The sequence below is a fragment of the Schistocerca serialis genome, chromosome 2 (assembly GCF_023864345.2).
Source record: "Schistocerca serialis cubense isolate TAMUIC-IGC-003099 chromosome 2, iqSchSeri2.2, whole genome shotgun sequence".
NCBI lineage: Eukaryota > Metazoa > Arthropoda > Insecta > Orthoptera > Acrididae > Schistocerca > Schistocerca serialis.
In genome coordinates, this window is record NC_064639.1 from 709,283,548 (window position 1) to 709,301,606 (window position 18,059).

Below are 18,059 nucleotides of genomic sequence, written 5' to 3' on the forward strand. Positions count from 1 at the left end.
CCATTCTCTAATGGCGCAGGGGAAATACGAGCACTTAAATTTTTCTGTGCGAGCCCTGATTTCTCTTATTTTATCATGATGATCATTTCTCCCTATGTAGGTGGGTACCAACTGAATGTTTTCGCAATCGGAGGAGAAAACTGGTGATTGAAATTTGGTTATCTGATGACTTTACAAGATGGTAAATGACAGCATCATCTGCAAATAATCTATGAGGGCTACCCAAGAGTGTTTCCTATGTCATTAATAAAGACCAGGAACAATAGAGGGCCTATAACACTTCCTTGGGGAATGCCGGATATTACTTCTGTTTTACTTGATGACTTTATGTCTATTACTACGAACTGTTACCTTTCCGACAGGAAATCATGAATCCAGTCGCACAACTGAGGCAATATTCTATAGGCACACAGTTTGGTTAGAAGACACTTGTAAAGAACGATGTCAAAAGCCTTCTGAAAATCTAAAAATATGGAGTCAATTTGACTTCCCCTGTCGATAGCACTCACTACTTCATGAGTATAAAGAGCTAGATGTGTACTGCAAGAATATTTTCTGAATCCATGCTGACTATGTATCAGTAAATTGTTTTCTTCAAAGTACTTCATAATGTTCGAATACAGTATATGTTCCAACATCCTACTGCAAATTGATGTTAGTGATATGGGCCTATAATTCCGCGGATTACTCGTATTTCCCTTTTTGGGTATTGGTGTGACTTGAGCAACTTTCCAGTCTTTAGGTAAGGAACTTTCTGTGCGCGAGCAGTTGTATATAATTTCTAAATATGAAGCTATTGCATCTGCATACTCTGAAAGGAACCTGACTGGTATACCATCTGGACTGGAAGCCTTGCCTTTATTAAGTGATTTAAGCTGCTTTGCTACACCGAGGATATCTACTTCTATGTTTCTCATCTTTGCAGTTGTTCTTGACTGGAAAAGTAGCAATCTCTTCCCGCCTTGTTAAAACCCATTGAAGATTTGCCAGTAAAACAAGAAAAATTGTGCTTCCTCAAGGCAGAAGCGCATTTCCTTTTCACATATTAGTATAACTTATCACTCAGTTAACACGTTGAGTGCTACACTGCATGCCACCCTCTGGGCACTGGCTGATTTCCAATAATTTCAGCTAATTTTCAATGGCTGTAGTGCAAGTTTAGTATGAGATATATAAAACCTAGTAGTCAATGTTGAAGTTTCAACGTCATGTTGAGCAAGTCATGTACATAGAGGATAAATTGTTTTCACAAAGTCATGAAGTTTACACACTGATTTCAAGAAAAAAAATTTTTTTTGAACAATTCATTTTTACTACTTATTTAGTCTAAAGAAGAAATAAACATTGGAAATTTATAATATAACACTGAAAAGACATTAATTAATGCTATTTGTGTATCCCACATACTACCCAGCTATTTGTCATAATGAGCCACAGTGTGGTAAAGTGCGAAAAACAGGTCGACACACAAACCTACGTCACGCTACACTCATTTCACATGACTGGCTTTGTTCCATATTTATTTAGAAAGACGCCAGACTTACCAGGATTGGTTATTTTCTGGCATTTCATAGTCATTGTCACTATCGAAACCAGAAAAACCATCATTCGTAGTTTCAACAAGTACTTCTTCAATCAATTTTTGAAGTTCTGCATCATTATCATTGCCATTTAGATATACAAGATAACACTAATAACACAAGTGCCAAAAACTATCTTAAACAAATGACAGAATACACAGAACACACAACAAACAAAAGGCAAGCAAATATGAACTATTTCAGAAATAATTTACTCTGTGTGAGACATCAGCAACTGTTGCTAAAAATTTTCATGATTAATAAAAACACTCCAGTTACACTTGACAAATTATTTATTTGGATAAAGTCTTGCACATGACCTGGGTTTCAGGACATAAATCCAATCTTCAAGCACTAGAAAAACAAGAAACACTAAGAGGACCTTTCATAAAATTAATTAACATTAAAAGGACTGACACAAATGTCCATGTCAGGTTGTACCTTGATTGCGTACAAAATAGTTGTGCCAGTTATAGAAAAAATACAGGAAATTTTTTAGATTTCATGCGGGTGAGGCATGAAAAGGTTTTCCATGTCGACCAGTACCACCCCAGGAAAACAAGGCTTAACCAAAAAAACATGAATGTAACAGCAAATAAGCACACACTGCTACCCTAGACATTTGGCCTGGGCTTAAGAAATTAAAGTGAAGGTGTAAAGCTGTAAATGCCAATTTGTGAACCTCAAAGATATATATCAATATATTGCTTTACTTTTTTAGTACCTGTGAACTAGTGCTAGAGTAATAAACTAAAAGCATTAGCAAACCTATGATTTTTAGCAGGAACAGTAACATTTGAAATGCAAAAACGATGTGGAATGCTGCACAGTGTAACGGTGGTTGCATTTTCTTCTTTCCCGTGACTAATGTAATATTACAGCAACAGCGCAGTGTGTGTTAAATGACTTAATGCTTATACTTACTGCAAACATACTACTCCCTGCCAATTCCACAACATTACTTATACTTGACTATGAACGTACAAACTGTATTTGAATGATGTGTTAGGGTGAATATTGGAAGGTGAACAGTGTAACCTACTTACTAGACCAGTAAATCTGTCAACTCACTTTTCTTTCATAAAAAACATCTCACAAAACCGTGTTTTTGAAGCAACTGGTTCAAATGGCTCTAAGCACTATACGACTTAACTTCTGAGGTCATCAGTCGCCTAGACCTTAGAACTAATTAAACCTAACTAACCTAAGGACATCACACACATCCATGCCCGAGGAAGGATTCGAACCTGCGACCGAAGCGGTCACGCAGCTCCAGACTGAGGCGCCTAGAACCGCACGGCCACACCGGCCGGCCTTTTGAAGCAACTAAAGACTGCTTTAAGCATAAAGCTGAAATTATATCACACACAGCCGAGAGTGAGTATTAAAACTGAGCTACTGAAATATTAAATTATTTACTAACAAGCTGCACATCCACATCAGCAATAATTTGATCCAGGATCTGACAGTTTGGCATGAACACATCATCACTCATCCCTGTAATCATTTAGTGTGGATGCTGCTGATTATCCATCCAGTATATTGGTATAACAATTTACAGTCCAGGAACACAGAAGGTAAAAAGGTAAATGTGTAATGAAAGATTTGTTGGGGAATGATTTTTGGTAAATAGCTCTTCAGTAAGAGCAATCAAAAACTAGTTTCTCTGTAAGTAATAAGTCCATGTTGCAGTATGGGGTGCAAAGGTGTAAGCTGTCTGTCCAAAAGTTATTTTTTTAGGGTACTCTAGTATTATTCGCCGTATTAACTGGTTACATTGTGAAAGTTGACTGGTACCAGCAGCAATTAAATTCTTAGTGGAAAATAATCAGTGTCAATCCTGAATCATCACTTTCTTATTATATAAAAACAGTTAAAAATATTTCAACTCTACTGAATAGTATTTGTATACAAGTTTACTTTCTTTCACTATACACACTAAAATTATAATTGCAAAGATAATATTTCAATAAACTTTATTCCAACAATGAATAAAATGCTATTTAAACTCTCAACAACAACTTTAAATTTGTACCATATACAATATATACAACTGGTCAAGTAAAATTAGAAATATGTTTTTGTAGTCCATCTCTTGAAACACTCAAAGTCAAGACGGAGTGTTCAAACACAAGTATTTTAAAGATATGTATGAAATAGCAATTCATTTATGTTTTAATAATGGGGATTATTACATAGAAAACATAGGTTGCACAATTCCGATACAATGACACACACAATTCACACAATACATTTGGAGCAATACTTGATTTACCAGATATTACAAATGTTCACATCATGTTGCTTACAAACATCAGTCTTTCATTAGGAGATATAAATATTATGCTGCCTAATTTCAACTGAAATTAGTCCGCTGTACAATATCAAACATGATTTCCACAGGAACTTTAATTACAAAATGTATGAATTAAGTGCAATGTGTACTAATTTACAACATGTAGTTTTGTAAGTGGAATGTTTGACATTTTACTTACTTACTTATGTTCTACAGTATAACTGATTGCCAACAAATTGTACAAACCATCTCAGTCTTCAAATTACTGACTGAAAGCAACAACTGCTTGCTTTACAACAAATGCTTTCAGCAAAATGGGACAAAATAGTAGTTATCAGACCAGATAAACTAAATCTAAACTGAGATTAGAATTTAGCTCCATTGTAATTCCATTAACAGTTTCTTTTACTTCAGTTACTGCTCTCAAACCAATATTTTATTTGCCTTAAGTTCTGGTACAATCAAATTCAACATTCTGGGACAAACTGATAATGACAGTGAAATGACAGGTGATGTAAAACACAAAGAAACCAAAATGTACTTACGAAAGCCATTACAATATACATCATTTAAAAAATAATGATGTAGGAATGAAGTGAGATGTAATGGTATATAGCTTTTTTTTTGTTAAGGACAAAGGGTAAAAAATTCAGTAAACATTTCAAGAATAATATAAAACTTATGTAGGTTAAATAATATATGCCAGTAAACAGTAGCTGCCAAAATTAAGACATAACTTCAACACGAGTTTAATGCACTGAATTTCTATCCACCATGTCCTCAGTGAATTACTTAACGGTTTGCAGTGACACTAAGGATTGATTTTAAAAAATAAACATATTCAGCAAATGGTTTGTTATCATCTGAAATGTATTCCATGAGAGTAGAACTGTGATGGATTGTTCACAATTTTATGGATATGATACCAAATTTCTTAACTTCTTTATTTTCATCTAAGTTTACTATTACCCTGGCAGTTATCTACACACCCCAAAGACAAACAGCATCAGCAAAGTGAAATGATTTTGCTTTTTTTCATTAAATATCACTGCAACACCATCAATTTTCTCAGTTCAGGAACACTCCACCAACACTTCAAACTAGACTGCAGTGCACACTGGATTTACTTTCTACATGTAACTCCAATTTGTCAAGTTGTTAACAAATGTAATTACATAAATGTATGAGAGAGATAGAGTAAATACATGTTTAAAGAACACAAAAAAGACTAAGTCTAAGAAAATTTAAAAATCCTTTGAGTTCTACATATAATTTATAAATAAGCTTTCAGAAAACATACAAGACCTGAAGGAACTGTATTGTTTAGTTCCTGCAATCAAGGTATCTGAATAATTTTGGAGGGAACTATAAAGGCAATATGCTATATGATCAAAATATTAAATTATTTTCTGTATTTTTATATAAAAAACTATAAATTAGAGGTCTTCTTCCTAACTACAGGAACACCATTTTGTCTTGATGCACTTTTAGCCCAACCTTTTGTACATGGCTGTCCATTTTTTGGCACATTTCTTTCAACTCGTGTTTCATTCACTTAGCAATACTATAACATCTGCATATGTGAGACAACTTAAATTACCATCCATCTGTACTCCAGCCCGTTCCTGTCACCTACATACTGTTATTACTTTATCTAAGACAACACTGAATGGAACACATGAGAGAGCATCCCATTGTCTGAGACCTGTGTCAATCTCTAATGTTTTTGATGTGATCCCTCAGGAATGCACTGCTGCCTCTTACCCATCGACATACAAGTTTGAACCATTCTTACCAGCTTCTCTGGTATTCCAAAGGCACACAGAGCCTTGTGTAGGCTGTTCCTATGGGTGCTGTTATGTGCACATTGAAAACTGACAAACAAACTATAGACACTTATCATATTACCTGCGATTCAAACAATTGCCTTAGGGTGAAAATGTGATCTATTGTTGATCGGTTTGGTCAAAAGCCAGTGTGGTATTCCTGCATGTTCTTCTCTATGAATGGTTGTAATTTTCTGAAGATAATGATAGACATTATATTGTAGGTTACATTCAGCAAGTTGATGCCTCTGTTATTACCACATTCCATTTTGCTTCCTTTCTTGTATATCAAGCATATTATGGCCAATTTTCATTCTTCTGACAATGACTCATTCTTCCATATCAATTGGATCAGTTCATTTATTTCTATGTGCAAGCTCCATCTCCATCTTCGATTCATTCTCACACTATTCTATCCTGCACTGGGGCCTTGTTGTTTCTGAATTTTTTCGATTGCAGTCTTCACATTTACTTCAGACACTTTCCTTTCTTACTCATTGTTCCTTTCCTCCATAGCGTCCGCAGGCAGCACCTTGTATGGGTCTGGGTGATTCAAGAGTTCTGTGGAGTATTCTCTCCATCTTTCTACAATTCTTTCCTTGGAATTTATCATGTTGCTGTTCTTATCTCTAATGAAAGAGGTTGGGATTTGAAATTTACATTTCCGATTTTTGACACAATGGAACAATTGTCTTTAATTCCATTAAAGACGCTAATTTCACAGATGCAATTGCTTGGACCTCTGAGAAAAATACAACACTGCATGGGGTCTGGAGAAAAATATGGCCTAAACTGATCTAAGAAACCAATATGGAAAGTGATTTAAATGATGATGTGCCAACAACCAATCACTCTGAAATTGTACGAGTTATAAATCCTGAATCCATTAATGAACTGAGTGCATTTTCAGCAGAAGTAGATGACAATGGATTATCATCGACAGAACTTAACCTTTCGAGGAAGAGCTTACTGACAGCATGACATTAGAAATTGTTTCCAACATACAGGAGGCACTACAAACAGAGTGGCAAAGAAGAAAAACCTACGACTCCCCTTTCTTGGGTTGAGTCTTCAGAAGCTTTAAACACTTCTGCAAAATTTGCTGAAAATAGCAAACAATACAACACATCTGAAGCTATGAATCTGCATATCACAAAAAATAATCGTTGTTAAAAAGGACGTCAATTAAAGAAACAAATTAGCATTTCTGCCATGTTCCAGATGGTGGAAGAAAATTTCAACCAAGCCATCAATGGTAGATACTAGTCCAACATATTCCGCACCCTTGAGAAGGTCAGATGTCTGTGCTATTCATAAAGATAGTGATTCTAACTAAACTGCACCAAATTTCTGGTAACAATTTTTATTAATTCATTTGTTCTTGATCTTTTCAAATCAAGGATACTCATTTTATTTTGTAAATGACTTATAAAGTATTACCTATATGTGTTGAATTTTCTAAAACTTAGAGCTTTAAACTGATTTAATAGAGCAGAGCAATATTCAACTTTTAATTCTACTCTGTTTTAGAGAAAAGTATTAGGTATTTTTAATTTTTATATACTATCTCTCCTGTAGTGTGTAATAAATAAAAGTTTCCTGTTTTTGTATATCAAAACTATAGATTTTGCTTGTATCCCTTTTTCTAAACTTCGTTGATAATCTGGCATATGTGATAATCTGGTATTGACAGATCCCAGAGTATGCCAGATTATCAAGGTCCTACTGTATAATCTCCCAATCTCTCTTTTCTCCCCCCCCCCCCCAAGTGTGTGTGTGTGTGTGTGTGGGGGGGGGGGGGGCGCATATTTTTTTTTTCTAGTATTCTTATGGTGAGTTGAATCATTTACCATTTGAAACTTAAATTATTCTTTCTACAATAAAATGCTCTACTGAGCACGAAAGATGAACTGGTGGAAGCATACAAATAATGTTTCAATTAATGTTTTCCTCAAAGATAAGATTTAGCTGAAATCTCTCTTCCCACTAGACAAATCAAAAATCTTTGCAACAGAGTAAAAATAAAACATGGAGGAACAGACTCCATCTTTCCACCCTATTACCTTCTTTTTTAAATGTTTCTTCTAGAGATTTCTTGAACTGCAGTTCAGTCATTGTTCCAAAGTAAGACATGACGAAAGACAAAAATTTCACATTCTAGTAAATAACATGAAACACTGGGGATTAAACAATAACTCACAAACAAAGCTTGATGTATGGCAAGCTCTCCTTATTTTCAGGAAAACAGAATGCCACACACCTACAGTACTAATGTTTATACACTGCCATACCTTCTTAAAATGAATCAGTGCTCTCCAGTGCTTCCAGCTATTGCACCTTCTTCCCATTCGATTCACACATACAGGGTGGGCAAAATTAACTGGTCCCAGAAAATATTTATATAACTAACAGGGAAATTACACTTGTTAATGAACAGGAGAACTGCCCAACGCAGAAAATGCTGGAAACCATGATTTTGATGCATCATTTGTTTCAGATAAGGCCTGGTTCAGCCTGTCAAGGATGTGAAATCACGCAACGTGCACCATTATGCACAGATAATTCCCATAAGTGCTTCGAAGAGCTGTTGCATAATCTCAAGAATAATGTTTGGTCAGCAATATCTTGTGTCTGCACAGTAAGATGATTCTTTACCAAACTGTTAATGCTACCTTGTATGTCCAGAAACTGTTTAATCCATCTGTAGATCAACTCACAGAAGATGAATAACTATATGGGTATTTTCAGTATGACAGAGCAACAGCACACACTGCCTTGACGACCTTGCCACGACTGCATAAAGTATTCGGCGAGGAGAAGACAATCAGCAGATGCAGTGCAATCTCCTGGCCACCTCGAACACTCAATCTCTCTCACTGTGATTTTTATCTGTGGGCAAACTGAGGAGTCAGTTGCATGCAAATAATCCACACATGGTGGAGGAACTATAGAACATCATTTGAACTGCCACTACCTCTAGCCTTGAGGCAGAGCTGTTACATCTCACAGTTTGATAAACTGAGCACAGTGTCAACAGTGGCCATTTCCAGCACGTTCTGTGATTTAACCCACCCTGTACTATTTATTACCTTTACCCACACCCATCGATATCCAGCCGAATGTTCCAAAAAAATTTTATGCCCTGTGGCAATGTCAGTTCTATCTTCGACACTGAATAATAATTTTTTGCTTGCCATTGGAATTTCCTGTGTTACAATGCTTTACAGAAGTTTACAATGTGGTTCAATCCTGAATATGTTCATCAAATCAAATATGAACAAGAAATATGAATTGGCAGCTAACAGCTCCTTTTCATATGAATCCAAAGAATGATTAAAAGAAAGATGCTAAATGGTAAATATGCTCCATTCTCCCTTACAAATTGAAAACAGATGAAAGTAAAAAAGACACAAAGTAATGGTTACTGATGATAGAACAGAATCTGTGGCAATTCAGTCACCAGAGCACCCCTTTTTGCTCTGATGGTGATATACTCCGCCTCCCACAAACTGCACATTTTGAAACACTGCAATAATTTTCTAATAAAAGCCTTACAGTGGGTTCTATTCATTTCTGGCAATATTTTTTTATGTTTAATACTACGAGGAAGAGAAACACGCAGTTTTAGTCAAATTAAATGTATTTTCACACTTCAAGTTGTACCTCAGTCATTGTGCACTCCTATTAGGTCTGCAGAATTTTTGTGGATATGAGAACAATATATGTGCTGCCAAGCAAGCTTTGAGACAGTCTGTAAATTAGGTGTCAACAGGTAGTGCTTCAGCTGTGAAACGCAATGTTTTCATCTTTCACATATGCCCCCCACCTCCCACAATTTCTTCCATCATTTGTCTTCATTAGTCAGTCCCCTTTCACACAGTTCTTAGGTATATGTACTCTGATTTCAAGATCTCTTCCTTCCTGTCACTCCACTCCATGCTAAGCTGCATCAGATACCTTCTCAAATCAACTTTCTCTTTTCCTTTGTGGTGCTAAATTTACTGGTTCTGCAGTAATGCCAGCCTAGTTAGAAAACAATGGATGTGTCATCCAAACATTCCAGTAACTTAAATTAGTCTTATACTGGTTTTTATATTTCAGTCCAATACAGCAGTGTTCCCTCTTTTACATTTGCAATGCAAAAGTAACAGTCAAAATACACTGTCAATTTCAGTCAGTGCAAGGTATTAAAATTTTTGTTTATTTTTCTTTTAGACGACATGATTCAATAGTAGTTTTGTCTGGCACTGGCTACCAAAGAACTACAACAGGAGCAGAATACTTACTGCCAACTAAATATACACAAAAATACAAATCACAAAATCATGTTTATGCTATAGCTGCTCTTTGCAATAATTTATTATTTTTTATGGGTTGTTCTGAACTTAAGCCATTCTTAAATAGTACATGGAAAACCAGAACAAGACAAGCCACCTCTCAGGGAAAGGAAAAATTAGTGTAGTCAGGCGTTTTTCTTTCAAGAAAATCATTTAAAAGTCAGTATTATACAGTTTTTAAGAGGGTTGGAACAAAGACTCTTATGGTTACTTGCAAGTCACCATTCATCTCCCAAGATATTAAAAATACTCTCCCTTCCCTCTCCAGAAACTACCAAATAGGCACCCTCGGCAGAAGGGACATAAATATTAGGAGTCGTGCAAGATGAAAGAAAATACGGTACTTGCGAGAACTTGCTTCTTGCAGTCAGAGGTTATAATCCCTGGCTCCAACCTGCAGACTACAAAGATACGATGGTAGATTTATAGCTACAATGTTTGTAACTTTGTTGTTAATTTAGTGTTTAAGGTGCTGTGCAGCTTTTTGAGGGCTGTGGTAGGGTTCTGCTTACAGTGTCCAGTAGGTGATGTCTGGCTACTGTACACTATTTGTAAGAAGAATATTAAAAATGATGATGGATATGAGAGACTTTAATGTTACACAGTAAATAGAATACAGACTATTCTATGAACAACTGAAAATTTTTCTGAAGAAAACAGAGAATTGAAAACCTTCAAATTTGTATACTGGATTAAATCAACGCTTTTGTTAAAAAGAAAGTACTGCTGACAGATGTGCATCTGATGCCTACTTTTTTGGTGTGGAAAACTAAAGAATCTCTATCCATAATTTAAAAAGGACTGAAGAACAGAATATTTGAAAACAATCTACTCAAAGTTCAACAAAATTGTGTACTATGTGGGTGTAAGTGTGCCTGATACTGGGGGGTGGGGGAAGTGAAAGATGCTAAAAAGGAAATCAAACCCATTTTAGAAATTGTATTTGACAGACTGGAAGTTTCATACAATCTAAAAGCAACAAGAGTTCAGTTTCATCTCACAAAAATGTTGCTGCTAATATTTGTGTGACCTGTAACAATTTTGTACATACTACTTGAGAATGATCTTAGGCTGAGACTAGCCATGACTCAATAATAATTTAGGACAGTGCAGCTATCTCATAACCATAGGTATATATCCAGTATCTCAACAGTCATCTGGTGAAAAAATAGTCTTTCCATAAATACAGTGCGACTGTGGTGCCAAAGTGAAAACATTGGGTTCTCCTTCTCTCTAAACGCCCTCCCCTGCCCTCCCACACACATGTAAGTACTAAAAGCTTCATACCCTTTAAGAAAAATTAACTGGTCCCTCAAAAACAGCTAAGTGTACATAATTTTGGGCTCTGAATTGCACTTAGCAACACATCAGAGTAACAAAGTATATCATAACAATGTTTCTGAATATACATACATATAGCTACAGAGCACTAATTGCATACTGAGTATCAGTGTAGGAAACATCCATCAAAGTGCTTACTGCAGAACACTAACTGTTGGTATTATTTGCAAGAGGGCTGTCACCATTTAAATGCTGACTGTTTTCTGGAAGACACTTCACTATAGTTGGCTGTATCAGTTCCCACACCTCAGCCAGCTGCAAATGAAGACAATGATGCAGTCTTGATAAATATATCTTGGCACACTGACTAAATGCTGACGGCAAAAATAATAACTGTTAGAGAGAGAAATGAACTACACAGTAAGCAAATTTACAAATTTTACGAAATGTATATAGCCAACACAAGAAGCTGATCTAAAACTTTTAAATGACATGGTACTTTTTCAAATCTAGTCCACCATAGTATGATTCCTAATTATAATACTTTTTGAACAATACACTTTACTCTTAACACATTAATGTGTGATACGAAACACTGTTGGTAAGTAATCTACTAATACATTGTTAGTATGTAACTGAAACAAAGTTGTCACATCACCTGAAACATCAAACTGAGAAGCATAAGCAAATAAGAAGTAGTAGTAGTAGTAGTAGTAGTAGTAGTAGAAGAAGAAGAAGAAGAAGAAGATGAAGATGAAGAAGAGGAGGAGGAAGAGGAGGAGGAGGAGGAGGAGGAGCAGGAGCAGGAGCAGGGAAAGGAGAAAGGAGGAAATAATGACACACAGAGGTTTATTTACAAAGATGGCTAGACATTAACAGAACAGAGTAATAGGACTTTTGGAGTCAGTGTAAAATGAGGATTCAGTGATAATAAGGCAATTACAGCATCACTAAATATGACTGTAACTAAGAATACGAAGAAAGGTAGGAAGATCTTTTTGTTTAACACAGGTGACAAGAAACAGTTTCAGATTACCTGATAGTGAAAATTTCATCTCCAGCACTGGCAATGTTGGGCATCAGTGGGAATAATTCAAGAACACTGTACAATATACTCTAGACAGGTATGTGCCGAACAAAGTTACGAGGGATGGAAAAGACCAACTGTGGTTTAATAACCAGGTTAGAAAGCTGTTACAAAACCAAAGAGTTTCACTGCAGATTTAAATGTAGCTGAAGCCTCACAAACAAAAATTAAATAATGCCAAATGTAGCACAAGAATGGCCTTGTGTGAAGCATTCAATAAATTCAAAAGTAAAATTCTATCAACCAAATTGACAGAAAATCCTTGGAAGTTCCGGTCTCATGTTAAATGAGTAAATGGATCAAAGCCAGTTATCCAGATACTCTGTGGCCATAATAGCAATGAAATGGAGGATGAGACACAGAAGTTCAAAATGTTAAATGTCTTTCCAAAATTGTTTCGCTAAGGAAGACTGCACTGTAGTTCATCATTTAAATCATCACACGAATGTTACGTCAAAATGTGTCCATGGGATACAAAAACAAATGAACAGAGTAAAGGCTACTGAGCCTCATGGGATATCGACGGGATTCTACATAGAGTACTTGAACGACTTGATTCTACATAGAGTACTTGAAAGAACTTGCCCCTCTTCTAGAGCCGTATACCATAAGTCTCTGGAGGAGGCAAGTGTCCCTAATGATTAAAAATAGCACAAATCATTTCCATTTTCCAGAAGGGTAACTGAACAGTTGTGTCGAACTAAAGACCATTTCTCTGATGTTGGTCTGTTGTAGAATTTTGGAATATGTTTTATGCTTGCATATTGTGACATTTTTTTTTATAGGAATCAACATGGGTTCCAAAAACAATGATTGTGTGAAACCCAAATTGCTCTCTTTGCCCATGACACCCAGAAAATAGCAGATTTAGTCACAAAGGTAGTTCCATGTTCCCTGACTTGTGGAAGGCATTCGATACAGTTCTGCCCCACCACCTAATGGACAAAATACAAACATATGGAATATCAGAGCAACAGTGCGGCTGGATTGAACAGTTTCTTGCGAACAGATCATACCACTTTATTCTCAATGGAGAGAAGTCTTCAGGTGTAAAAGTAACTTGGTCATACGCCAAGGGAGTGTTATAGGACCATTATATATAAAAAACATATTGAATAGTGTCAGAATTTCCTTGAGGCTTTTTGTGGGTGATGCTTTTATATATAAAGACATTGCAACATTAGAAAATTGTATCAAAATGCAGGAAGACCTGCAGAGGATCAACATTTGGTGCAGGGAGTGGCAATTGACCCTCAACATCAAAAACTAAAAAATTGAATACATAAGCCGAAAGACGCTTTATTCTTATTTTCATAAAATATCAAGGAGTAAGCGTACAGACTGATTTGAAGTGGAATGACCACCTACAATTAATCAGGTGTAAGGCAGAAGCCAGACTAAGATTCATTGGAAGACTCCTCATGAATTGTAGTCAATCAACAAAGGAGGCATCTCACAACACATTCATTCAATCGATACTTTACTACTGCTCATCAGTCTGGGATCCATAATGGAAAGGAACGATAGAGAAAACAGAGAAGATTCAAAGAGGAGCAGCATTATTTGTTACAGGTTCATCTAGCAGCTGCAAAAGTTTCACTGAGATGCTCTGCCAACTCCATGGAAGATGCTGCAACAGAGGCATTTTGCATCATGTTGTGATGTACTGTCAATGTTCCAAGAGCATACATTCCTATAAGAATTAACCAATAGATTGTTTCCTCTTACAAATATCTTGCAAAAAGTCGTGAGGATAAAATCAGAGGGATTTGTGCTCACATGGAGGCTTGCCTGCAGTCATTCTTCCTGTCAACCATTCGTGACTAGAACAGGAAAAAGGGGAAGCAACACTGGTCCACAAAGTAACCTCTTCCAGACACAGTGCACTGGTGAAATACAAGTGTTGACACGGAAAAAATGTTCAGAAAACAACCAACAATGCATTACAGCCAAACATGAAAATTCCTCCCAATATCAACAACACAAAATTTGTGCAGTACTCATGAACAAACTGCATGGAAAAAAAATATAAACTCAAATACAAACACAGAGTAGAGAAAAAACACCAGTTATAGACAGAGTAATCACTTAACTGTGACCAGTAAATCTGGCCACACAGTAGCAATGTCCTGTTTATGATAAATCATCAAACAACAAAATAGCACATAGTAATAAGATTACTAAACAGTTTCTCATTTTGCCTGTAGTTTCTGTTCACAGTGGATGTTTCAACTGAAAATCCCAACTCATGTGATACATGTTCTGTAACAGAGTTTTCACTGGCAAAAAATCACAAAGCTGTTGATATTCAATGCAAAATTTGTTTTATATATGTACCAAATACACTGAATCAAGGTGATGTGGTTCAATGGTATCATCTGCATGCGACTGGAAAGACACATTTATGATGACAGAAGTGGCCACCTATTTGCAGTCAGCAACGATCCAATATGGGAAACTCACAAAAAATGCACGAAAACTGTTGCTTTACAACATATCAACTGTAGGATAATTTTCTGAAAATTTACTGCAGTGTTTCACATGAGATCATGATGAAACAGAGAAATCCAAGTTCAGGACTCCCTCTTTTCCGAGTACCACAAAACTCAGCAGATGCTAATTTTTGGACTTACTTTTTCATTAAATTGCACGAGAAAATTTCTACTGAACAAGATCATGACGGCATTAGTGGTGACAAAACAGCATTAAAAAAGAAAAAAAGGGTGCATGATAAGCTCTGTCTACCATCAAAGTCTAAAATATTAAATGTCTTTCCAAAATTGTTTCGCTAAGGAAGACTGCACTGTAGTTCATCATTTAAATCATCACACGAATGTTACATCAAAACGTGTCCATGGGATACAAAAACAAATGAACAGAGTAAAGGCTACTGAGCCTCATGGGATATCGACTTGATTCTACATAGAGTACTTGAAAGAACTTGCCCCTCTTCTAGAGCCGTATACCATAAGTCGATTGAGGTTCGCCGATGACATTGTAATTCTGTCAGAGACAGCAAAGGACTTGGAAGAGCAGTTGAATGGAATGGACAGTGTCTTGAAAGGAGGATATAAGATGGACATCAACAAAAGCAAAACGAGGATAATGGAATGTAGTCGAATTAAGTCGGGTGATGCTGAGGGAATTAGATTAGGAAATGAGACACTTAAAGTAGTAAAGGAGTTTTGCTATCTGGGGAGCAAAATAACTGATGATGGTCGAAGTAGAGAGGATATAAAATGTAGACTGGCAATGGCAAGGAAAGCGTTTCTGAAGAAGAGAAATTTGTTAACATCGAGTATAGATTTAAGTGTCAGGAAGTCATTTCTGAAAGTATTTGTATGGAGTGTAGCCATGTATGGAAGTGAAACATGGACGATAAATAGTTTGGACAAGAAGAGAATAGAAGCTTTCGAAATGTGGTGTTACAGAAGAATGGATGGGTAGATCACATAACTAATGAGGAAGTACTGAATAGGATTGGGGAGAAGAGAAGTTTGTGGCACAACTTGCCCAGAAGAAGGGATCGGTTGGTAGGACATGTTCTGAGGCATCAAGGGATCACCAATTTAGTATTGGAGGACAGCGTGGAGGGTAAAAATCGTAGAGGGAGACCAAGAGATGAATACACTAAGCAGATTCAGAAGGATGCAGGTTGCAGTAGGTACTGGGAGATGAAGAGGCTTACACAGGATAGAGTAGCATGGAGAGCTGCATCAAACCAGTCTCAGGACTGAAGATCACAACAACAACAACCATCAAAGTTATAGCCGTCATTTTTGGGACGCTCAACGCATCCTCCTTATGGATTTAATTGGAGGACAATCAATTACACAGCTTTCTTAAAACTTGGAAGAGTCATTCAAAACAATGACTGCAGTCTCTTGATTACCAGCGTCATGCTTTTCCATGAAAATGTTTGCTCTCACCATCCCCACCACTCACCTACCCCATTAAATCAATTTGTTGAGGGTCTCAGATCACAAACAGCATGTAACAGCAAACTTTAAAATATAGACAACTGAAAGTATGCATACTTCAAAAATTAACTGCAAACAGCTGCTGTGTGTTTCCCTTTGCTGTAACTCACCCACTTTTTCTCTCTTCTGTGGTTTTAAAATTTTCAAATTTATGACCTGACAAACTACAGTAAACTGACAAAATGAACCAATTATGATTGTAGAACTGTTGCCTATGAGTAGATATATTCTCTGTAACTATATGGGTTCGGGTTTAATTTTTCACAAATTTTTAAAACAAATATAATAATAATTTCTCCAGTACTCATCTATTGCAGCATATTTTTATACTGAAATGTAATATAAATTCAGAATTACAACTTACCTGCTCGAACTGAACTGTCCATCTGAATGTTGCAGGATAAAAGATTTAGATGCATAATTATAACTTTGAGAAATAAATGACAATATGTAAGACAGTAATAAAAGTATTTTTGCAATTCTTGTACATTCCAAATATAAACAGCTGACTTTTTAATAATGAAGTAAAAATGGTAATTTAAAGATTTTACACAATGAACATACTCTTTTACTTCAAATGAGAGATACCTATGACAAAATTAACATGCGGCAGGCCATAAATGTGTTTTCAGATGCATTGTTTAAGCGGGAAAAAATACCAGGCATTACAAAATGAATGTCATGGTCTTAAGGCTTTGTAGCATTTATTACGTCAAACTTACAATTATAAATAATACGTCAAATGAAAGAACAACTCAAAATAATTTTTCTTGCTAGTGTTTAACATGAGCACCCCTCATCGCACAGCACACATTGAGTCAATAGGTGAGATCTTCCCAATAAGTGATCAGTGGGCAATTGCTGCTTCAGTCCTGCTTCTTAAGTTGGGTAGATCAGCTTGGGCATGTACACGATCCTTTATGAAACCCCACAGGTAAAAATCACATGACATCGGATCAGCTGAACATGGAGACCATGCGAAACATGCTCTTATCTGGACCCTTGCAGCCAATCCAGCAGTTGGGTGCAATGTCGTGTTGTGTACCATTTCGCTGCCAAATAAAATTCTGTGATTCATTCTTCCAATTTAGGAAAGAGCCATAGTTCTATGACATCAAGATGAGAAACACCAGTTACAGTTCTTTATCAAGAAAGAAAGACCCATAAACTTTCTGCTGGGATATGGCACAAAAAAACATTCAATTTAGGGGAGTTTCACTGCAACTGTACCATCTTGTGGTGATTTGTTGATCTCTGTCTTGCAACAATATTTCACTTACAAAGATGGCACATAAACCATAGCCTGTAGGCTTTAGAGTTTGCAAAAGGTATACAATCAAAACTATCTGAATTGCTCTTTCATTTGATGTATTATTTATAATTACAAGTTGAATTTAATTAAGTGGTACAAAGCCTTAAACTCCAATATTCATTTTGAAAGACTCAGTATTTATATATCGTTCTTTCAACACAGATTATGTTTCCACTGATATTTCAAACTTTGAGTAAATATAATGATTATTAAATAAGATTAAGAATATTATATGCACAACAGAAAAAGTGAAATGAAACATCATTTCATCTGACTTTAATTTACACCCAGTAAATTCCTTAAACAACAGCTGTGTATTTTACCTAGAAAAACATGCAGCTGATTTTAGTCCGAATATAG

General features: G+C 36.0%; 1 protein-coding gene across 5 annotated transcripts in view; it reads right to left on the reverse strand.

The window, feature by feature from the left end:
- LOC126457884 (sorting nexin-8-like) overlaps window positions 1-18,059 on the reverse strand; it is a 180,440-nt gene that overhangs the window by 56,954 nt on the left and 105,427 nt on the right. For 2 of the 5 annotated variants that reach the window (XM_050094557.1, XM_050094553.1), the window contains one exon: window positions 1,907-11,635. In XM_050094557.1, the coding sequence (XP_049950514.1) occupies window positions 11,528-11,635 (108 nt within the window). In that variant the 3' untranslated portion in view covers window positions 1,907-11,527. Of the gene's footprint in view, window positions 1-1,906; window positions 11,636-16,751; window positions 16,774-17,104; window positions 17,440-18,059 lie in introns of those variants that run through there. The other 3 variants (XM_050094556.1, XM_050094555.1, XM_050094554.1) reach the window with 3 other exon arrangements.